The 24999-nt window shown below is 38.2% G+C and overlaps 1 protein-coding gene and 1 non-coding gene across 4 annotated transcripts in view; both read right to left on the bottom strand.

Annotated features, from left to right (window-relative positions):
* Positions 1-775: 775 nt before the first annotated feature.
* The window catches only part of Zhx1 (zinc fingers and homeoboxes 1), a 31169-nt gene continuing 6945 nt past the window's right edge, over positions 776-24999 (bottom strand). For 2 of the 3 annotated variants that reach the window (XM_075960982.1, XM_075960983.1), the window contains exons 2-4: positions 22952-23065; positions 5780-8659; positions 776-2556 (exon numbers count right to left, since the gene is read on the bottom strand). In XM_075960982.1, coding sequence (XP_075817097.1) covers positions 5783-8440 — 2658 coding nt within the window. In that variant the 5' untranslated portion in view covers positions 8441-8659; positions 22952-23065 and the 3' untranslated portion in view covers positions 776-2556; positions 5780-5782. Of the gene's footprint in view, positions 2557-5779; positions 8660-12741; positions 12781-22951; positions 23066-24999 lie in introns of all 3 variants that reach the window. The other variant, XM_075960984.1, reaches the window with a different exon arrangement.
* LOC142845305 (small nucleolar RNA SNORA40) lies at positions 2950-3076 on the bottom strand. The gene has a single exon (XR_012909865.1). It is a non-coding gene; the product is annotated as a small nucleolar RNA SNORA40 (small nucleolar RNA).

Below are 24999 nucleotides of genomic sequence, written 5' to 3'. Positions count from 1 at the left end.
GCCAGCCTGAGCAATGCAATGAGTTGGAGACCAATCTGAAATGGGCTTGAATTTTTTCTTAAAAAGTTAAGCATAGGCTGGGCAGTGATGGTGCATGCCTTTAATCCCAGCACTCGGGAGGCAGAGGTAGGCAGATCTCCATGAGTTTGAGGCCAGCATGGTCTACAAGAGCCAGTTCCAGGACAGGTACCAAAAACTCCAGAGAAACCCTGTCTTGAAAATAAAAAAAAAAATAGAATTTATCATATAATTCAAGATGTATATCTGAACAAACTGAAAACAGGACTCAAAGGTCAGAATTCATTGCAACATTATTCACAATAACATGAAGGCGGAAACAACCCAAGCGTCCATCAACAGATGATAGCCAAAAGTTAGTGCACAATTCAGCCACCAAAAGGAAATATTATGATATATGCCACAACATAGATGACCTTAAAAACATTATGCCAAGGGAAATGAGGCAGACACAGAAGAAAACCCTGTGTATTTCCACTCACTTGGAATATCAAGTGCAGGCAAATTCATAGAGCAGGAAGTAGAGCAGAGGTCATCAGGAGCTGAGGATGTGGAGTTATTGCTTAATGGTTACAAATCTCTGTATGGGGTGATGAAAAGGTTTTGGAAATAACACTCATGTTGTGTAACACTGTGAATATAATTTAGTGCCATTAAACTGTACACTTAAAATTATAACAGCAAATTCTGTGCATATTTTACCACATTTTTTTAAAACGCTAGCTCAACAAAATTGAAAAAAATCACTCAAAACTGCTTATTATTGCTAAGTTTTATTTTGTATTCAAGGACACAGTCAACCAAGAAAGAAAGGCTCTTTTGCGTTGTCAAATAAATGTGTTTAAAAGCTAGCAAACATCAGAGCAGACTTCCATCTAGCCTGCCAGAGAGATGGGAAATCACGGAGTTATTTGCAGCTATACAAAGTTAGCACAGCACAAAGGAAACATAATGTAAATATATTCAAATCCTTCATCTCTAATCCTTGACATTTTAAGGATTGGATCTTGAGAACATTGAAATTACTGTCAAATAAAACTCAGACCACATTAGCAATGGTTTTAAAAAGGGAGCAATTTAATCATTATAATACAGAGTATTTAAGAAGTTTTTAGATGTGTAAAAGAAAAACAGCTTAGTGCATTCAATTGTTACAGTCTTTACATCACTTCTTTTTAAAAAAGTTAACAGTAGTATGAAAAAAGCCACCCACAAAGCCAGCTGTCTGAGTGAAGAAATCAGCAAATTGCAGCATTTGGGAATTGCTAATAAAGCTATAGTTAAAAAATAAAAAGTTTATAAAAATGAAAGCAGCATGCATATTCAAGGCTTTTTCATAACAGTTTCATTAGCTGACAAACATTTAACCAAGAGCTTAGTATTTATTATTCATTAAATTAGAAAACAAACTGGCCAAACCTACCACATGTGATCATTCAAAAATATATTTTTTGAAGTCCGATCTAATTGAAGCACATTTTGAAAGGTGGTCCTCTGATCACAGAAGAAAGGGGCCTTTTCCAACATGAATGGCAGCACCGTCTTAAATTACAAGTCAGTAGGAACCAAGTCCCCTGATACAGCAGGCACCGTGAACACCCCGATTCTTACAGGAAAAGCTAATTTTCAACTCATTAGGATCAGTTCAGAATTTTTTTTTCATTGTTCACTGAAATCGTTACACAAGGTAGAATGTCATGGAAAGATAATCTTGCAAAATCTGTTCTGCACCTGTCTGGCATTGCGGACCCGCACACCCGGAAGGACACGCTGCATGTACTTGACCGTGGACTGTTCCACGTTTGGAACAGTATTTGGAGTTTCTCCCCAATAAGCTCTTTTCCCTTTGGGCTAGTATCTTCAGTCAGATGCTGACAGAAAGCAGTCACACAATACTGCCAGTGGAAAAAGTGGTTTATCTCAGGGTTTAGAGGAGGGTGCGTGCAGTCATGAAGGCCAGCAAGTCTTCCTGTTCCAACACAATACTCCAGGCTGTTTTTACACTGCAAACTGGGCAAGCCCATGTACAACTTTTAATTTTGGTGTAGGACCTGATTAATAAGACACATAAGTAGACTAGGGTGTGGCTCCCCCTCCCATTTCTAAGAACTTTTACTCTGAAAATGTTTGGTCACTCAAAGCTGTGAGCTTAATCACATGTCCAAGAAAACAGGCGACGCTGCCTACTTTCCACAGCTGTAAGCTCGACTACAAGTGAGGACAAGCTGTAGTGGTCATTAACCCCTTAGAAAGTCAAAGATTCACAAAGTCTCCATCCTAGCAGAATAAAAACGGACTGTATTAAAATCTCACTTTTTACAAGTTGTTTTTAATTAGCGCTCTATTTACATTGCAGACCTTCCCTTGACTGCAGACTTTGGCACGACATCAAGTTCCATTTCTTTTGGACATTGGATCCTGTTTTGAGAGTATGTATGCCCAAAGTACGCATTTTCAGTGTCATCAAGGACTGGGCCATTCACAGTAACTCAGACATCTGGAGCTGAAGAGCTTATTCTCCTTCGGAACTGTAAGTAGCTATAAAAGAAAAAAAAAACAACAACAAAGACAAAACCCTGAAACTTTAAGTACAGCCATATTTTAATTTTTGCTTTTAGAATAAAAAATAGGCTGTTAGCCACAAATACATTCCGCATCCTCTTTAACAGTGAAGTCGCTTATCACACTCACCTCACAGTGCAGTGTGTGTAAACCATGTGTATGTTCTTAATGTACCACATTTGCTTTTACACATACGCCTTTCTGTGATCATTTATAAAATTATTATTAAGAAAATACTTTATTGTTAGTATTTGTAACATGAAATCCAAAGATCTATAATATTTGTTTGTACACAAGACTAGCATGTGAAAAAGATATATGTATATGCATATACATATATATATTTCATGTTCTGCAGTATCTTTTTATCATATTCCTTTGTGTATTTATCAAAGTTCATAATGAGCAATGAGTTCTGGGTTGTAAAAGGGGAATTATTTTTGTACCTGTCTTTTGTGGCTTTGCCCAGTTGCAATGACTATTTGGGGAAGGTTCAGGTAAGCATTTTTGTAAGTTGAACCACATTTAAATGAAACTTTTAAGAGGAAACCTATGCTGAATACGTTGGCATATTTTTTTAAATGAATTATAACATGCTGATTAATGTGTCTTATAATTTTATATTTCCAAGTATTTCTTAAATTGTGTATATGGGATGTATGCTGTGCACATGTTCATGTGAGGGGTGCACATGCCCCATGCACATGTGCCAGCTGTTGGTAGGTGTCACCCCCGGCGTTTCTCGGCTGCTTTTCACCTTAGTTTCAGAGACAGGCTCTCTCAGTAAAGCCAGCTCTGATTCAGCTACCCTGGCTGGCCAGTGAACTCCAGGGACCCAGCTTTTTCCACCCTCTCTCCTAAGTGCTGGGGTTACAAGGGCCAGCTACTGCACCCATAGATGGGTACTGGGAGTCTGAACTCAGGAAAACACTTTACCACTGATCCACTTTCCCAGCCCTGATATATATAACGATATATATATATAGGATACATATACTACATACAATATAAATTTTTGAAAAAAAAGTTTCACGTGAGCTTTATGACCATAATTAGTATCCCTAATCATGTTACTGTATAATTGAAGGTCAGATCCAAGTAAACTGTATGGAAAAGCTCCACCTACTTTTAGACAATTACAACTCCCCAGAAAATGACTGCAAAGGCTGCAACAACAATTCACTGCAGCAACAAATTTGCTGATTTAATCTTGGCTGAGTACACATTCTTGTGTTTAGCAATATAAAAAAAAGCCTGTTAAAAATATTTTATGCATCTGGGTCAGAACAAAGCCTGTCCAGAAGTCTTCTGACATGAGGAAGTGGAGGACTGGGTTTCAAGGTAAAGCTACAAAACGCTTGAGCTTCTTATGACCTAAAATGATGACACAATGTTCTATGATCTGCAATGAGACTTAGACTGCGATGTAAATAAGTGGAGCTCAGTTCTTCTGCCCTTCTGTCTTAAGAGTGTTAGTGAGACGAAAGCTAGAGAGAAACTGTTAGCAATAGGACTAGTGTGTAGCCTTTATTAAGGCCTCTATAAATAATTACTAAAATAAACAAATCAGGAAGATGCCACTCGGGAATTAAGAAAATACTGTGTAGAATAAGAGAGCATGCAAGTAGGTTAGAGAGAAAATAAGAAACTATGCTCATATACAAAATTAAGTCTACATTTCCTTTCCTCCCTCAGTATTTGAGAATACTACAGTAATTTCTGACAAGACACTATTTGAGCTACAGAGAGACAAACACAAGCATTTCATGACAACTACATTGTTTTCAAAATAGTGTGCTTTTATTCTGGAATAATCCCAAAACAAAGAACAGAAAAAAATAAAACGATGTTCTTGGATTCCACAAGAATAAAGAATTGAAGTCCCTCGCTGAGAATGCATGAACAATCCCCCAGTTCAAACCCCACTATGGGAAACTTAAATAGAAAGAATTGAAGTCCTAACTTCAGGTAACTGCTTGCAAATAATACAGTACATTTTAAATTTAATCTTTAATCTATTAAAGAACATGCCAACACTTTTCCAATTTAAACCGTATTTATTTGCACTATTAAGAAGACTACAGAGATTTTATATTGCTTTAAGAGAGGGCCTTGCTATGTAGCCCAGGCTAGCCTCAAACTTGAACTCCATTTCTAAATGTTAGGATTATGAAAATATGGAGCCACATCCAGCAGGAAATTTAATTTCTTTAAAACCAAACATAGTACTTATAAATATTTTGAGGGAGTGAGAGTTAATTTATATCAAATATCAAATCTGTTATCTGCCTTTTGATCTTTATGAAGAAGAATTGTGGCTGCTCAAAAACAGATGCCACTGAAGCACACATGACCTAGAACAGGCAGGCCTTTGTCTTTTAACAGAAAGATCTTAAACTCCAGCTGAAAGGCTGTTAAAGTTTTGGGCAATGGAGAAAAGAAGCACCTACTTTTATTTAGGTTTTCTAAAACCCATCTGTCCTTGTGCTTGTGGTCACTCCCTTCAGTATACCCGTCCTCTTTAGTTTTTCTTAATTGTTCCCTTACACAGGCAAAAATGAAGCATTAGTAGAAAGAAGGTTACAAGAAATATCTTTATTATCTTTAGTGTTTGTTTCCCATTTCCCTTCTTACTTCCTTTTAAAACAAACTAAAATGTTTTGTATGAAAAATAAATAAAGGGACATTAAGACATTAAAATCTGTATAATACAATTACCAAACTACATATCATAACAATACATGTTAGGACTAGTGGCACCTGATCCTCTCATTAGGAAAAAAAAAATATTAGGAAAAAAAATAGTAAAAGTGAAGATGATGGCTAGGGAGATGGCTCAGGTCACTAAAGCACTTTTATAAAGCATAAGACTCTGAGTTCAGACCCAAGAACCCTCATAGGAGTCATGCACAACAGTGTGCACCTGTATTCCTAGCTCAGATGAAGAGAGAGGTGGATTCTTAGAGCTCCCTGGCCACACAGTATTGCTAAATCAGTGAGCTCCAGGTTCAGAGAGGGATGCTGAAATATATGGTGGAAAATAGAGGAAGACTCTGGCCTACACACACACACACACACAACTCCATGTACACACACATATGCACATATACCACACACACAAGTGAAGACGACTGAACCAATAAGGTGGCTGTTAAAATATATGTATGACTGATGATGAATACAAAGTTTAAACACTTACATTTCAGTCATCTGATTTAGAAAGCTTCCGCTTCACATGTCGTGGGGGTTCCCAAGTGTCACTATCATCTGTTTCTTCTTCATCTTCTTCCTGATCATCAATAACTTCATCTTCCTCCTCATTTTCCTCAAATAATTCTATACCTAACTCAGATCTTCTCTGTCTTTCTGCAAACCACTCTCTGACCTGCTCATAGCCCATGTGTGATCTGTTGACAAGTTCATCAAGATCTTGCTCATTAAGAAATTTGTGCTTCAGGTAATAATCCTTAAGTATTGCTGTTCCAGTTTTAAACTTTATGAGTGTTGGTACCCTGTCCCAGGTGTTCATTCTTTTGCCTCCTCTAGGCCTCCCACGCGGTCTGCCTCTGCCCCGTCCTTTGGGTCTGCCTCGCCCTCTTTTCCTATGGGAAGAAAGACCATTCAAACTACTTGAATTGGAGCTTTGATAGTAGTAGTACCATTTCAAGTTTCCATTCTTCCAAGCATAACGGGTGTCCCCAAACCAACTAACTATGTCTGTTCTGGCAAGTCCACTTTCCTCAGCCAACTTGTCATACTCTTCTGGTGATGGCCACTGTGTTCGAACAAATGCACTTTTAAGCATGTGCAGTTGCTCCGGTGTTTTCTTACATATCTTGCCTGTACCTCCCGACTTAGGTGCAACTGCTTCGTCTGCAGGAGAGTTTTCTCCAGGCTCCTCTTTGGAACTGCCTACGTTACTTTCTCCAGGCTCCTCTTTGGAACTCCCTACATTACTTTCATCTACTTCTTTTTTCTCAGCCTTTAAAGCTTTTGTTTTCTTCTTCTCTGTAAACCAAGCGTCAATTTCTCTTCTAGTAAGTTTGGTTTGCGCTCTTAACCTATTTAATTCTTCATCTGTAAGCACAGAACTGTTGAGAAAACTTGCTTGAAGGACACGAAGTTGCTCTGCAGTTTTCTCCTTAAACTTCTGGGGAGCAAAGTCAGGAAAGGGATTCCAGGATTGTTTCGGCTGTGTAGTAACTGCAGCTGGGGGTTCTGGGGTTTCATCACTGGAGTCTATAATGATAGTGGCAGAGGAGTCATTATTGAGATGTAAGCACTGATTACTCTTTGAATTTCTCTGGTTGTACCTTGTATCACTAAACCATTTTTTAATCTCGCCTTTAGTAAGGCCTGTTATTTTCATAAGCCTAATAATTTCTGAGTCGTGGGGAAACTGGTTTTTAAGATAGCTAACCTTCAGTTCTGCCAGTTGTTCTTTAGTCTTTTTGGCTCGAATACCAAATGAATCCGGGTTCACTAGTGCAGCTTCAGGTCTGACACTTGGCGATGCTGGAACTGCTGCTGTGGCTGCTTTTGTTTCTGTAGCAGGCTGAGCAGCAGGGACTTGACTCTTTTGTACATTTGTTTGATTTGGAACCCCTGCCACTGTCAGGGCGATAGGTGCTGTTACTGGCAAAGTGTTTGCTCCAGCTACTTGAGTAAGAACCAGACCTGGCTGACCAACTATTTGGCATGTCTGTAAAATAGACGGTAACCCATTGTTCCCTGTGGAAATGTGTGTAGGAATAACAGTTATAGTCTGAGGTACAGTATGTACTGTTCCATTGAATTGTTTCCTCCTTGCCTCCTCTACTTCTTCAGGAGTCCAACTAACACCATGCTTTAAACGTTGGGCTGAAAACCAGATCTTGATCTGTTCCTCTGTATATTTTGCTTGAGCAGAAAGAACTGTAATTTCTGACACTGTAGGATAAGGGAATTTGTTGTAGGTATTGAGTAGAAGGGGATTGTTATCCAATGCAGCATTGTAGGTAGGAATGCTATTAACAGGGATTAAGACTTTAGGAACCAAGTTCGAATTCTGCTGAGCAGACACTGCAGTGATCACCTGTGCTAATCCAGGAAGAACAGCAGAGGGCGTCACTACTGTGCTAGCGGGATTGGGATGCACTCTGCTGATGGTGGAAGTACTTGTATTGGATTCTGGAGCTGAAGAAGTCGCACTTTCTACATTTTCTTCCCGGCTTACTTTTACTCCATTCTCTTTCTCGTCAGGAGTGTCCTCTGCGGAGTTATGATGGACTGTAATCCGTTTGTTTTCTACCTTATTTTTCATCATTTTCATGATGGGAGTTTTACTGATGGAGATTCCTGAAGAAGAAACATCTATGGATTCTCCATGCTCTGAATTCTCCTCTTTAACAAAACTACCATCAAAAGTCAGATCATTTATTGTCTGTTCAAAGATTGTCTGGTTATTACGCTTCACCATAGTCAGCTTAAAATTTTCTTCTCCTGGGTGGTACTTCAGATTATGCTCAGAAAGTGCATCATACCTTTTGGTAAGAAAATTGCATTCAACACAAACATAGGATGAATTCAGGACAACATTAGGATGTTCTGAATCTACATGGAAAGTAAACATATTTAGATCTGGAGTTTGAAAAGTACAATATTTACATTCATAGCCCCCTTCCACTTTTTTATTTTGCTGATTGTCAGAATCCACAGACTCATGAACTTCTTCATCACTGGAGACACTCTCTGCTTTAGCATTCTCTACGGGGGTAAGGACAGGAGGACCTTCATCCAAATCTGATATCAACTCAAGGTCTGGATCCTGCTCACTGGCAAGGACCATGCAAGGTGTTGTTGATTTTCGTCTGCTTGACATTTTGATTTTAGGGGGTAAATATCAGTGGTGATTTAAAAGCACTGAGGCTTAAAACTGGAATCCTTCATTTGAAAACAGTGGCTTCTGGCTCTTCAAGTCCACTTTTGTGCTCCGCAAGTCTCATTAGTAGCATTTCCATGGTGCAATCAAGTAAAAAGCTTAGTTGGCAGATAAAACACTGCTGAGCTGTTGAAATGTGTGAAGCACAACTCCAACCACCTACATCGGAATAAATTTAAAATGAGTGACTACGATTTTAATAAAATTATGCTACTATATGTACTTAGGCTGTGGCATAAGCCAGTTATACAGAGCTACAATGTAAATCAGGGATCAGGAAAAAAGGGCTCTAAGAATCTAAACAGATGTCTGTCTCCAAGCCAACACACTGAAGACCATGGGATACTTAGGGGTCAAACCCAAGTATGTGTATTTGACTCCTTCAGTCCGCTAGATGGTAGAAAACTAGAGAAGGAGCCTGCTATGGAAGCACACCGTTACCAGTGTAAAGTGCCACCGCCAACAAGGAAGGAGCTGTACGGGCAGCTACAGTGGCATCTATACGAAATTCAAACCATCGGCTAGGTCTTCTTCCTACTCGCCTGTCTGGGCTCAATGCTGACAAAAGAGAGCTGAAGTTCCTTAAGGCATATGCAGTTCCCTTCACTCTCTGGCCCCAACCTCACTTTTCTGCTTCATCTCTTGCCATCTTCTTCCTTTTTCCCATGTCATTGGGAAATGATGGCCATTCCAGGAACACCTGATGTACTTTCACGATTTTACTCAGGCTGTTCTCAATTCCAGGACACTTGTTTGTTAACTTGGCGTAATGTCTTCCTGCATTGTAAATCACCTCTTCTATTTATTTCCTAGTCTAGTGCTAACTATATTGCACCAGATCCCTGCTACCATTTCTGTTCCACTCCCTGCCTATATTTGCGTATCTGTTGTCTCCTTATTAGTGATACTGTGTCCTGTTCTTTTTTTCTCCCCAGTAACAACTTTGTTATGATAAAGGTCTCCACAACTCTATACAAAGCAAAAGACCTCAGTATCTTCAATCTAACACTTTCTCAGCTGAGCTGCTCTGGTTGACCTCTCATGTCATGTTTGATTGACAGTGCAAACAAGAAGTCAGTACTGAAGCAGGTCATCACAGTCAATTAACCTGAATCGGTAGGAATAGGAAAGTAGTTCCAGAGAACCTAACTGGGTTAGAGCATCTAGTATCGTCAATAACCGCTGCAACTCACAATATTGATGCTGTCATCAACATATACACTCTTGAAAATCACTGAATTTTATGTTGAAATAGGTGGAGCTCATAGTACGTGAACTATAGCTCAATAAACTTTTAAATGATTTATTTTATCTTATTTTATTTTTGTTTTTCAAGACAGGGTTTCTCTGGCTGTCCCAGATCTTGCTCTGTAGATCAGGCTGGCCTTGAACTCAAAGATTTGCCTGCCTCTCCCTCCCAAGTACTGGGATTAAAGGTGTGTGTCATCACTGCATGGCTATAAATCTTTAAATTAAAAAATATTCTAATAAACTTGCAATCAAAATATTTAAAGTAAAATTTTGAGGCTAAGTCGAGGTTTATGTGTTTCTGAAGTCTAAACCAAATTCAAATAAATACAATTAGTGTTTATACTTATTTGCCACCAGAATTTCAAGTGATTTTTTTATATATCAGCATCATCCTGTCATTGCTGAAGGAAAAGAAGTCAACTTCAAAGACCTTATAAGAAGGTATGCTGACAGTAACTTTCGGGAAATGAAGCTGTATGCCCTGATTTGAAGGTGCTAAGACTTCTTACATCTGATCATTTAGATACGAACTACACATTCATTGGACAGATACAAAGCAGCACACTAAAAATTTGTATTAAAGATCCCTAACAACGAGCATTAACTGAGTTATACATAGTATTAACAGTCCAAATTTCCACTCTTAAAAATTAAATCATGGGGGCTGGAGAGATGGCTCAGAGGTTTAGAGAACTGGCTGCTATTCAAGAGGTACTGAGTTCAATTCCCAGCAACCACATGGTGGCTCACAACCATCCAAGATCTGGTAGCCTCTTCTAACATGGACATGCAGGCAGAACACTGTATACATAATAAAAAAAATAAATAAATGTAAAAAAATTAAATCATGGGCTGGAGAGATGGCTCAGTGGTTAAGAGTACTAATTGTTCTTCCAGAGGACCCAAGTTCAAAACCCAGCATCCACTTGGTGGTTCAAGACCATCTGTAACTACAGTTCCAGAGAATCCAATGCCCTCTTCTGGCTTCTGTGGGCACTGCATGCATGTAGTGCACAGATATCCATGTAGGCAAAACAACAATATGCATAAAATATAAATAAATCTGAAAAAATGGGAAAAATTGCAAGAAATTGTACAGGTATGGAGGTCATTATGTTAAATAATCTAAAATAAGCTAGAGCAACTGCATATTTTCTCTCATATGTAGAACCAGGCTTTAAATCGTTGTGAGTACATGTATGTATGTATGTACACATATATGAAAACAGACCATATACATATATAGGACTATGTAAAGGGATGTTGGTGTGTCATGAAAGTATAACAGGAACCATGAGCAGAAAGAAACAGTTCTTAAGGGAAAGGAAGAAAGGGGGGGTGGTAGAATATGTGTAGCAGGAAAGCATTAGGGAAGACTGTCTGCAGGCAGGAGACCAACAAGAGGGGATTATGGGGAAAGCACAGTGAAAGCTGGGTATGAATAAGAACAAACTATAATAACATGTATGTGTGAAAGTACCGTTTTAAAACGTGTTTTCTATAATAAAACTTTTTATTTGTAAGAGATTATAAAGAAATCTCTGAAATTCAAACTATTTAGCTCTTATAAACTAGTATCTCCTAACCAAATAGGAATCATCGGTATTTCAAGCTGTCAATCACACAGCTATTTGACAGCTGTTTATCATTAAAAATGGGATTCTCATGGTGAATGACAGCAATGAGACTCTGGGTTCAATCTCCAGGACCAGAAAAAAGAGAAGCAGCAGCAGTTGCCAAGTGGAAGAGCAATGCGTAAACATGAGGACACCACAGAAGGGCAGGAAGTGAGCTACCTTGTGACTTCATTCTCCTGTCACAGAAAGAGGCTGGGATGAACTACCAGCTGTCAAAATTGAAGTTTTAAAGAAAGGAGCCCTTTCTTCAAACAAAATTACTCTGAGAAGCCAAAATGTAAGTCAAATTCTGTTTATCAATGTACACAACTAAAGATCATCATATAAAGTGAAATAATCAATCTCAGAAAGACAAATATTCCCATGTTTTATATTCTTTGTGGATGCTAAGTTTTGGTTTTTTTTGGGGGGGGGTGTTTGTTTTTGTTTTTCTAGACAGGGTTTCTCTGTGGTTTTGGGGCCTGTCCGGGAACTAGCTCTTGTAGACCAGGCTGATCTCGAACTCACAGAGATCCGCCTGCCTCTGCCTCCCAAGTGCTGGGATTAAAGGCGTGCGCCACCACCGCCCGGCATGGATGCTAAGTTTTAAACAGAAACATAAAATTTATTTAATTTATATAAGACATGGAATAGAAGCAAAACTAACTGGAAGAATGGATGAGAATAACAGGAGGTGGGGCTGAGAAAGAACAGGAGGGATGAACATGGTCAAAGCACTTGGTAAAAAATATGAAAATATCTTTTGAAATATACTGCCATATACAATGAGTATATGTCAATAAATACATTTCAGTCGGGCAGTGGTGGCGCACGCCTTTAATCCCAGCACTCAGGAGGCAGAGGCAGAGGCAGGTGGATCTCTGTGAGTTTGAGGCCAGCCTGGTCTACAAGAGCTAGTTCCAGAACAGACTCCAAAGCTACAGAGAAACCCTGTCTTGAAAAAAAAACACACACAAAAAAATACATTTTAAGGTGAGCTGATTGAAGGAGACAGAGCTAAACTACTCCTGACTATAAATAGTCCAGGATCCCAGGATCCCATTTCTATCTCTGAAGGGTTCTATGAGGTATTTGAAAATCTATGTCTTACAAACTTGAAACACTTTCAAAACAATGTATCAATTTCATCCAAATCATCTCTTTATGCCACTACTGTGCATGTTATCAGAAGCCACTCTAAAGTGAATTCAGTGTGACTTTCAGTTAGCTGAAGAAGGCAGACCAAAGGGAGGCTGACACTGGCCAAAAGTTTGAGGCCAGCATGAGCAATTCAGCAAAACTGATTAAAAATAAAGTGTCAACTAAACAAAGTGAGGGTGGGTAAGACTTGCTCTCAGTGGTAAGAGCACTCACCTAGCCCACAGAAGAAGGGAGAAGCAGAACCCAGGGAACCTAGGGGTAGAACAAAGCAGTAGTCAGAAGAGCCGCAGAGGAGAGCCTGAGTAGCCCAGGCCCCTTTACCTTTCTGACTCTTCAGAAAAAGATTCAACTTTTGGGGTTAACGTCTTATTTTTTTAAAGGTTTATTTATTTTCATGTTTCATTGGTGTTTTGCCTACAAATATGTCTGTGTGAGGGTGTCGAATTCAGCTGCCATGTGGGTGCTGAGAATTGAACCCGGGTTCTCTGGAAGAGCATCCAGAGCTCTTAACCATTGAGCCATCTTTCCAGCTCTTAATTTCTTATTTTTTAATCTTATATAACACATAATAAGAATATGCTATCAACTTTTTACTTTTACTTCTTTTTCTACCAGCTCACTAATTCAGATTGGTAAGTAAAAATTTAAGCAGATCTAAACAAATTTTACTTATCCTTACATTTAGAATACGTGTACTCGTAGACATCAGGAGACAATTTGCAGGAGTTGATGCTCTCCTCCTACAGTGTGGGATACAGGGACCCAATTCAGACCATCGGGCTTGGCAGCAAGCACTTTTACCCATGAGTCATCTTGCCAGTTCTAGATCTAAACAAATTTTATAAGCTTAAGTACTTTTATTAAAGTCATGAAAAATATGCTAGGTTATAATCTAGTAATCTATATCAAAGTTGGACTCTTGCCTCTGAAAATATTGACTTTAGAAACATAAATAATTTAGTTGGGCAATGGTGTCACATGCATTTAATCTCAGCACTCAGGAGGCAGAGGCAGGTGGATCTCTGTGAGTTCAAGGCCAGCCTGGTCTACAGAACAAATTTCGGAACAGGAGCCAAAGCTACAGAGAAACCCTGTCTTGACAAACAAACAAACAAAAATCTACAGAATGAGTTCCAGGGCAGCCAGGACTGTTAAACAGAGAAACCCCGTCTCAAACAAACAAACAAACAAACAAACAAACAAACAAACAAATCATAATTTAATTCAAGTTACTGAAAAGAAAGGTTAAAAAGAGAGAGAGAGAAAGACTGAAAGTTGGCTTAGTCATTAAGACTACTTGCTGCTCTTCCAGAGGACCCAAGTTTGGTTCCCAACACCCATGTTAGGTGGCTCACAACAATCAGTAACTTCAACTCTTCAGTTCAGACTAAGAAGGTTGTGTTTGGGAATATGTGTTTCTCTATACATGTATACTTAGAAGCATGTGAAAACTGAATGAAATTTATGCCCTGGCAATGCTGAAGCATGCATGGGAAGCCCGAATATAGTGGTTCTGTTGAACTTGTCCATATTGGGTGTCATGGTCTAAGGTGATGAGGAGGACTGACCAGGTCTCTTCCTCAAAGAGGGCACCAGATCTCATTACAGATGGTTGTGAACCAACATGAGGTTGCTGGGAATTGAACTCAGGACCTTTGGAAGATCAGGCAGTGCTCTTAACTGCTGAGCCATCTCTCCATGTAGCAACAATTAAAAGAAAGACATGAATTTGAAAGAAAGCAAAAAGGGGCATATGGGAGGTTTTGGAGAGAGTTAAGCAAGGGGAGAAATGATGTAATTATATCATAAACTCAAAAATAAAAATGGGGGAAGCCCACATCATTCCCAGTTTACATCTGTCTCATTACTGTGGGTCAGATCTAAGCTACTGCTCTAGAATAATACATGCCTGCTTGCACCCACCCGCCCCCTGCCATGACGGTCATGGACTTGCACCCTCTGGAACTGAGTAACAATTCAGCTCAGCATGCTGGCACAAACTTATAAATTAAAAACTTGCTTTTAGTGTATCTGGTGTTTGTACAGTTTTCATACTAATGATGGCATGATGGTCCCTGGAAGGTCATGAGGGACCTCCAGGGGAACATGTGCCTGACAAGAGTGTAGCAGGCTGTTTCATCTTGTCTTTTGTTGTTGTTGTTGTGCATACTCTGTGATTCAAGAGTATCTGTCATGGTTATTCTTAGTTGTCAACTTTACTGCTTCTGGAATTAACTAAAATACAAAAATGGAAGGCAAAAAAAAAACCCAACAACTTGCTTTTATAAGTTGCTTCGGTCATGGTGTTTTATCACAACAATACAAAAGTAACTAAGACAGTTTTTACGAAAATATGAGAATCCTCACTCCCCCCAAAGATTTAAGATTTGGTCAAATGGTTCAAATCTGCACCTGAATTTAACATAAAGATAGATCAAAAAACAAAAAGGTGGAGTGTGGAGATAGTTAAGTATTTGTTAAACAAGAACAGAGTTCAATCTCCAATTCGCACAACATCAACAACTCAGCCAGATATGGACATGGTAGGGCACTTTTAATTCTAGCACTGGAGAGACAGAGACAGAACCCTGGAGCTCCCTATCTAACCTAGTGTACTTGGCAAGTTCCAGGCCAGTGAGATCCTGCCTCAAATACCAAAGAGGACAGCATCTAAGAAAAGACACCTGAGGTTATCCTCTGTTTTCCACCTGGACACACACACACACACTCACACACACATGCTACAACAACAAAAAGAATCTTTAGGGCTCTTAATATAAAGTTATGATTTTGTAGGAAACAAAAATTTTAGAACAACTGATCAATTTCATGGAAGAAGAAAGTCAGACACAGATTAATAAATTTATAAAGCTGTGTATTTCTTCAAAAATTATTTAATAATATGTGGAATGTCAACCACGTGCCAGGTACTGTGTCATGCACTAGGGATGCGGAAGTGACCAAGACTGACTGCCTCTGTTCAGTCATTAGCAGTGCAGCAAGGAAAACTGACAGTCAAACATTACTTGGAATAGGTTTTTTTTTTAGATTTATTTATATTTGTACACAGTGTTCTGTCTGCACATATGCCTGCAGGCCAGAAGAAGACATCAGATCTCATTACAGCCATGTGGTTGCTGGGAATTGAACTCAGGTCCTCTTGAAGAACAGTCAGTGCTCTTAACCACTGAGCCATCTCTTCAACTTGAAATAGTTCTGACCAACAACAAAAGAATTAGCAGGAACTATATAAAAGCACAGCACAGGAGCCTACCTCTAGGGAAATAGGAATAGCCTTTCTCAAAGGCAAACAGTAAGAGTTTCCTTCACAGCTCATCTACAGTAAGAGCTTAAGTGATACTATCTTTCACTCTCTCAGAAATGCTTTTAGATAAATAAGAGTTAGTGTCTGCATATTATAATTTTTTCTTTTTGAAAGTAACTTAGCTGATAAGATACAAATTGAATTAAAAGTCAGGAATAAAAATCACTACTATGAAGCCAGGTGCTCTCATGCAATCCCAGCACTTGAGAATCAGGAGTTCAATGTCATCCTCTGCTACAGTTTGTAACATGTGACTTGTGGTGGTTTGAAAGAAAATGGCCCCCAAATTGAGTGGCACTATTAGGAAGTGTGGCCTTGTTGGAGTAGGTCTTGTTGGGGGAATGTATCACTGTGGAGGTGGGCTCTGAGGTCTCATATATGCTCAAGTCATGCCCAATGAGACTGTTCACATCCTGTTGTCTGCAAGATGTATAACTCTGAGCCACCACTCCAGCACCATGTCTGCCTGTATGCTACCATGTCCCACCATGATGGTAATGAACTGAACCTCTGAACTGTAAGCGAACCACCACAATGAAAAGTTTTTCTTTATAAGGGTTGCCATGGTTGCTGAGCATTCATGGCGCACGCCTTTAATCCCAGGACTGGGGAGGCAGAGACAGACAGATTACTGTGAGTTTGAGACAGAGTTGTACCTTAGGGCTTCTATTACTGTGAAGAGACATCATGACCACTTTAAAAAAAATTATTAAATAGGTAGAGAGATGGGTCAGTGGATAAAGCACTTGCCACAGGAGCATGAAAACCAGAGTTCAGATCACTGGAAACCCCAAAAGCTGGGTAGGCAAGGTGGCCCACCTGAAATGCCAGCACTACACATATATACACAAAATGGTATTACAATAGTATGGTACCAATTAACCTCTGATTCATTAAAGGCAATGATACTGACACAGGAAAATTGCTATAGAGAAATCACTATTGGTGAAATAATTGGCTCCAAACCAATCTCAGAGCCTTGTACTATTTACTATGGAAAACAGTTAGAGGTCAGCTTCATTGGGCCTTACAACACAGGGCCCTAAAACAAAGTAAAAAGTATCTAAAAATATCAAGCACTGTATGTACAATTACTTTTGGAAACTGTTTCCAGTTCATAGAGCCAAAGAGAAACAGTTTTTAAAAGCTGATCAAATCAGTTGTTACACTGCTATTAAAAATGATAACAGAAAGGATCATGGAATTTTATCCAAATGGTATGTTTTTTAATCTAAATAAAATTTGCATTATTTTAATTATAATAATTAAGAAAATATATACTTTTGGACAAAGACTATATGAAAATATTTTTAAATGAACTTTTCACGTTACAGGTGGAATGTTTATGCTATTTATATATTTTCTTTAATATTGTTCAATACTGTTTTTCTATAAAATATAACAAATAATAGTTTTAAGGACTTAAAATTGCAAGCAGACAGTAATTTATTTATTTTTATGTTTGTGTTAGTTCTGACCTAGTATCAACTAAATAAGCAAGTTTTTTGTTTGTTGAAGCAGGGTCCTGCTATAAAAAACTGGCATCAAATGTAAAATCCCCCTGCCTTAGCCACCTGACCTTACTTCACATTGAGCACTAAGATTGTAGGACATGCCAAGTTCAAGCTGGAAACAATTTTTCTTTTTCTTTTTAAGGCAAAAAAAAAAGTTACACAAAGTTTTTCAAGAGGTAGAGGGAATCAACCCCCTATCACGTATATTTAGGACATTTTTCTTTTATCTAGTTCTAAGAGCCCTCAGAATCACCCATATTATCTAGGATGTAAATCTGGCCAAGCCAGTTTCTATCTACATCCTGGCTCCTTGAGGATAAGATGCTTCTCAACCAACTCATGATTCTGAACTCACTGAAATCATTACAAAAACGTTTCTCTACAGAAAGACTCAACAAAAGCAAAATGTGTTTCATCACAGCATAAAAATGCCAGGAGTTCTTATACAAGAAAAAAAGTGTTTTCCACATTTTTTCCCCACTATATCTCTAGGAACCAACAAAAAGAATATTAAGGGCTCAGCAATGTTTATAAACTTGCTTTTTTAAAAAGAAAGTCTTTAAGGGGGTAGAGAAGTAACTCAATTAGTAGAATGCTTGCTCAGCGTGCATCAAATCCTGAACTGGCTTTCCAGACAGGCATAGAGGCACACACCTGTAATCCCAGCACTCTGGAAATAGGTGAGGATTATAAACTCAAGGTCATCCCTGCCATCAGAAGGAGCCTGGGATACAGGAGAGACCCTGTCTCGTGTTTGGGGAGGTATCTGGAGAGATGGGTAAGCAATTAAGGTTACTGGCACTCTTCCAAAGGTCCTGGGTCCTGTGCCCACACAGTGACTCACAAGCATCTTTAACTCCCTTTTAGGGCATCTAGGACCTTCTTCTAGTTTCCATGGGTACCAGGCATAAAAGTGGTAGGCAACATACACACATACAGACAAAACAATCATACACATAAAAAATGTAAAAACCTTTAATATGTGTGCACATTCCACTGTGAATGATCACTTATGGAAGAACATTGAATATACTGTGTTTTGCTTTACAGATTACTTGTAATAAGCCCACACTGATAAAAAGTCACCTTAGTCGTCAGAATATGAAAATACTCTCAAGCTAAAGCATGGCATTTATTAAAATGTAACGATCAACCTTCAATAAACATTTGGTAGCATCTAATTTTACTAGTAATAAATGAGTTTTATGTCTGACTAGCATATATCTAATTTATAAACTAAGAGTGAAACAAGAGAGGAAAAACATTCAAGTGGCTGTTTCTGCAATGAGATTCCAGTGAAAAGAGCACAGTTCTTGCAACGATAGCAAGTATAATTTGAACTGGGAATCATGGCTTCTGCTCTGTGAAAAAACTAACACGATATAATACAGTTTCAAAATATTAAAAAGTAAAGTTTTCTTCACATAGAAAGTGGGTAGACTTGGGATGTAGAGATGGCTCAGAGTTTAAAATCTCTAGCTGCTCTTCTAGAGAACCCATGTTTGGTTCCCAGAACCCACATGGAGACTCACAAACATCTGTACTTCAGTTCCAGGGGATCCAATGCCCTCCTCTGGCCTCCACAGGCACCAGATGCACACATGGTGTAAAAACATGCATGCAGGAAAAATATTCACATTCATTAAATAAAAATATTTAAAAAATTTAACTAAACTAAAATGAACTAAATGTAAAATTTAGCTAAATTCTATGCTTCTAATAAAAATGTTAAATGTTCTTAAAATGTTTATAAATTAGACAAAGTCATAGCTGCACTGAATTCCCATTTGTTTGTCTTGTATTTCAAATTAAATGATTAACAGATAATAGTATGATGGCCTACTTAGTCACAAAAGATGTTATTTTGGTAAGATTATATATGAATAAAAATAATATTTTATACCAAATGTGGGTCAAATAAAAATATTTTTAGAAGGTGGTATAGTTTGTTAGGTTCAAGTTAATTTTTATCTAGCATCTATTAAATAAACAAATTATAACTAAATAATAAATTTATTATTTGTATTTAGTTTTTATTATTATATTTATCTTATACAATAAATATTTATGTTTATTTATTATTTACAACTAAGTAATAGTCTTTTTTAAACTTTCTTTCAATATTTTATTTATTTTTATGTACATTGGCATTTTGCCAACATATATGTCAATGTGAAGTAGAACTGGAGTGGCGGACAGTTGTGAGCTGCCATGTTGGGAATTGAACCTGGGTCCTCTGAAAGAGTAGCCAGTGCTCTTAACTGCTGAGTCATCTCTCCAGCCCAATAAAACTGTCTTAAGCAAAAATATATGCACTAGAAATCCTTTGGGATTTTCATTCATACAAATTTCCAGAAAATTCTCAGGATTCTGTGTTCCACTTAGTTTTACTTTTTCTCTGAGTCAGAACTCTGTTTGGCTAGCTGAAAAGATATACTTTCACATGTTTTACTTCCACATTCAAAGTAAAAATTACAAATCTGGTAAGATTACAAAATGTTTAAAACAATATACAAAGAATTATGGGATCCAGTTAAGACAAAAGGTATTTAAACAAGAAAGACAAACAGACCTGCAGAAAGGTATCAGGCCTTCATATATTTAAAGTGGTTTCCCATTTAAAATGTAAACATTTACCTAGTCCAAGTCTTAAAAATATTAAATCAGGAATTCTACAACACAAATGTGTAACAGTCTGGGGTAGTTTGAATGTAACTGGCCCCCATAAGCTTCTGTTGAGGTAGGGATGGCCTTGTTGGAGGAAATCTGTCATAGTAGGGGTGGGCCTTAAGGTTTCCTATGCTTTCTTCGCTCAGTGTCCTGTTTCCTTCTGATCAAGATATAGCCAGCACTATGTCTGCCTGAAGAGTGTCATTCTTTCTGCCATAAATATGGACAGAAACTCTGAAACTATAAGCTGCTACCTCAATTAAATGTTTCCTTTATTAGAGCTACCATGGTCATGGTTTCTCTTCATAGCAATAGAAACCCTAATATACAATCCAAAAATTTTTTTTAATATTACTGGCAGCTAGAAGATAAATCTCAAGAAAATGTCAAAACCAAAAGGAGCCCAGTATTAAAGTGACTAGAAAGACAGAAATGGGTAAGTCACAAGCAAAGGCTAATTCCAGAGGGTCCCTTTGCTAATGCTAATAAAGGCTGAAAGACAAGAAACTCTCATTGCTACCTGGCTTTGTTCAAACGGAGAATGGACCTTAATGACACTAAAGACTAAAGAATCCAAGTTGGACAGGGTCCTGCTAGAAAGCTCTGATCCCAGACTGGCCGAGAAAACTCTCTCTAGGACATTAATAGTCCAGTTTGCATCTGCCGGCTGGGAGGTAGGGAGGTGTGCTACACTGAGTGACATAAAATGACTCTACCATGAAAACTGACTTGTTGGTAGTGTGTGAATGTGACCAAAAGTGCTTGTCTGCTGTAGAGTTTTTCCTAGTGTTTGCAGGAAGGTGTGCCGTGTCTTTCACACAAGAATGCTATCCTTAGATCTGAGAAAGGCAACTTTTAAGAAGCTGGAAAATCATTCATCTGTCCATGATAGTACCTGTTTATAAAATAAGGCAACTATTACCTATTTCACTGAGGATATATTTATTTGACTTTAAAAAATATTTAAAATAACACTGAACAACTGCACTAAACTATTTCAAGCATATAGTATATAATCCAATGTTTCCTGTAAAAGCCAAAATTAGACAAAATATATTAGAATGTAAAGTACAGTCAAATAATTAAAAATTAGTACAGTTACTATAAATAAAAGTATAATGTCTAATTTGCATAATTATAATTCACTATTATCAGTGGCCTGAATATTTACAATATATCTTCAGGTATTTATGTCTTGAAGTTATTTTTTAATTGCGTTTCTATTTTTTAAAGATTTATTTTATATTCATTGGTGTTTTGCCTGCAAGTATGTCTGTGTGAGGGTGTCAGACCCTCTGGAACTGGAGTTACAGACTGTTGTAAGCTGCCGTGTGGGTGCAGAAATTTGAACTCAGGTCTTCTGGAAGAGCAGCCATTGCTCTTAACTGCCTTAATTACATTTCTTTACTTTCAGTCTGTGAGCATGTGTGCCACAGAAATATATCAATGTCAACTTGCAAGAGTGCTCCTCTTCTACAGTGATCAAACTCAGGTCATCAGGATTTACAAGTGACTGAGCCATTTCACTGGCCTTGAATTTTTGTTTCGTTTTGGTTTTTAGTTTTTGTTTTCAGGCAGGTCTCACTATGTAACCGTAGCAGGCCTGGAATTTGTTTTGTAGAACAGGCTGGTCTCAAACACAAGAGATTCCCTTTGTCTGTGCCTCCCAAACTCTGGGATTAAAGGCACCATGCCTGGTTATCTTTTTAAATATAGACAACAGAGTAGTAAAATGTTTAGATCGATTTCCCCACATTAAAGGTCCTTCTCTGATGATGCTTCTTTGTCTTTGTACTACATTATTAAAGCATCTGGTGTAATGCCTGACACATGGCAGATTTTGGAAAATATTGGTTGAAAAATACGTTGTAAATACCCTAAATAAGATGTGTTATGAGGGACTAGAGAGACGGCTCGGCAGTTAAGAGCACTTGCTCTTCTGCAGAAGCCTCAGGTTAGGTTTTTATCATTCATGGCAAGGCACTACAACCACCTGTAATTTCACTTCCAGGGGTTATGTCACCCTCTCCTGGGCTGCACAGGCCTGCACCCACATAGTGCACATACATACTCAGGCACACACACACACAAAATTAATCTTAAAAAAAAAACGGGGCTGGAGAGATGGCTCAGTGATTAAGAGCACTGGCTGCTCTTCCAGAGGTCCTGAGTTCAATTCCCAGCAACCACATGGTGGCTCACAACCATCTATAATGGGATCAAATTTCTTCTGGTGTGTATAAAGACAGAACACTCATATACATAAAATACACGAATAAATAAGTTTTTAATACAATTTTTCTCATTTTACATAGCTATCCCCATTCCTACTCCCTCCCCTCCTCTAGAAGAGTAATAAATGCTCATTTTTTGGTGGAGGGAATTTGGGACAGTCTCACTAAGTAGTCCTGGCTGAACTCTTTGTAGATCAGCTTGACCTTTTTTGGGTTTTTTTTTTGTTTTTTTTGTTTTTTTTTTTGGTTTTTCGAGACAGGGTTTCCCAGTGGCTTTGGAGCCTGTCCTGGAACTAGCTCTGTATACCAGGCTGACCTTGAACTCACAGAGCTCTGCCTGCCTCTGCCTCCCAAGTGGTGGAATTAAAGACGTGTGCCACCACGCCCGGCTGCAGTAAGTGACCACTGAGCCACTCTCTAGTCCTCAGCTGTTATTTTAAGGAAAGAGAGAGAGAGAGAGAGAGAGAGAGAGAGAGAGAGAGAAAGAGACTGACTCTTTTTTTAAAGATTCTGTATATGTGTGCATGTACACACCCTCCCAGAGGCAAAAAGAAGGTATAAGATCCCCTGGAATCTGGAGGAGAGGCAGCTTTGTAAACATTAGCAAACACAGTATTGTGAACTCTTCAGTGAGTACATCTATACTGGGGCTTTGCCATCCCAGAATAATGAATACATACCTGCCATAGCTTCCTCAGAATTTTGTTCATTAAAGCGGAAGGTTATCCCTTCAAATGAGGTACTTGGCTCAGGCCATCATCACAGATAGTCCCAAAGTAGCTAGCAGTCTTCTCCTACAAAGAAAAATATACTATTACTTTATTTTTCTAGATATTACTTAGACTTATTAACTATTACAGTCTAGAACTAGGGGTTTTTTTTAGATATTTTAATTCTGGAGGAAGGTATTTTCTCATAAAAATTAATATATACATATTATATATTGCATGTGCATATATATAAATGCTGAAATCAATATTGATATGAAACACAAATTTTTAAAGGTGCTTTAAAATATATTTATACAGAACTCAGTAACTATTATATTATTTTTAATAAAATTCCAAAATTCTATTGTCACAAGATTAGTGACAGAAGCAGCATGAAAGAAAAAGGACTTATTTTGGCTCAGTTTTACAGTGGTGAAGGAATGTTAGCATCCATGGCTATAGGCACATGGAAGAGACTTGCTCACAAATCCATGAACCCAGAAAAGTACAGGAAGGATGGCTCAGCTACATAAAAGCCAGAGACCCACTTCCTCCAGTGGCCCTACCTACTAAAGGTTCCACAACCTCTCAGAATAGCACTACCCCAAGTGTTCAAATTCATGAGCCTAATAGGACATTTTTAAGTCATAAAAGTTTTTAATTAGAAAGTTGCCACAAAATAGCATTTCAGGTGTTGTCAAGTATTAGTACTGTAAAATCAAAAAAATCAGAATTAGCCAGGCAGTGGTGGCGCACATCTTTAATCCTAGCACTTGGGAGGCAGAGACAGGTCAGCCTCTGGTTTTCAAAGTGAGTTCCAGGACAGCCAACGCTATAACACAAAGAAACCCTGTCTCAAAAAAGGAAAACAAACAAATAAAAACTTGAATTGTCCCTCATGGTAGCGCATGGCTTAAACCCCAGCATTTGGGAAGCAGAGGCAGTCGGATCTCTATGAGTCCAAGGGCAGCTGAGTCTACATAGCGATTTCTAGGTTATCCAAAGTTACTTAGTGAGAGACCTTGTCACATACAAAGAAATATTTTAATTTATCATTCTCTGAAAATTCAAACTAATCTCTAAAAATGTCTGGTCTATTTCCAAGAGTACCTAATCCTCTTGGAAACTTTTAATAAAAACACAACTGCTTCTTTTATTAGAATAACAGAAGTACTTTTGAGGGTGGAAATATTTTTTGCTGTTCTTAAAGCACAGTTACTCTAAAACACAGAAAAACAGAAACTCATTTTCTCAAATCTCAAATACCTTCTTATTCCTGCTAATGTTATATATACAAGCTTATAAAGAGTCTTCTTAAGAAATAATAGCTGGGAGGTGGTGGTGCATGCTTTTAATCCCAGGACTCTGGAGGCAGAGGCAGGAGGATCTCTTTGAGTTCAAGACCAACCTGGTCTACAGAGCAAGTTTCAGGACAGAGCTAAAGCTACAGAAAAGCCCTGTCTCGACAAACAAACAAACAAACAAACAAACAAACAAACAAAAATCTACAGAGTTCCAGGGCAGCCAGGGCTGTTATACAGAAAAGCCCTTTCTTGAAAAACCAAAACAATAATAATGGTAATAATAATAATGTAAATATATTAAAACATCCACTTGTTTGCTTGTTTTGTTTTTATTTTTTCAGACAGGGTTTCTTTGTGTAACAGTTCTGGCTGTTCTGGGACTCACTCTGTAGACCAGGTTGGCCTTGAACTCACTAAGATCCACCTGCCTCTGCCTCCCAAGTGATGGGATTAATGGTGTGCACCACCACAGCCCACAAAACACCTACTTGTAAAACTCATAAATTGAGTAAAAGCTTAGGCCAAATAATGTCACTACTTTCATGAAACGTAAAAAAGCATTTTCCTGGCAGACCTAGTGAAGCATTGTAATCTCTCTGTAGTTTAGGTCCCTACAATTTTGTTTTCTAATATTCCCATATTCAGCCACTCCCTAATATCCATCTACAGGACAGGGACTAGAAAATAAAAAACAGCTGCCAAAGAGGGAGGTCA

This window comes from Microtus pennsylvanicus, chromosome 2 (genome assembly GCF_037038515.1).
Source record: "Microtus pennsylvanicus isolate mMicPen1 chromosome 2, mMicPen1.hap1, whole genome shotgun sequence".
Lineage (NCBI taxonomy): Eukaryota > Metazoa > Chordata > Mammalia > Rodentia > Cricetidae > Microtus > Microtus pennsylvanicus.
This window is presented reverse-complemented; position numbering and strand designations above follow the sequence as displayed.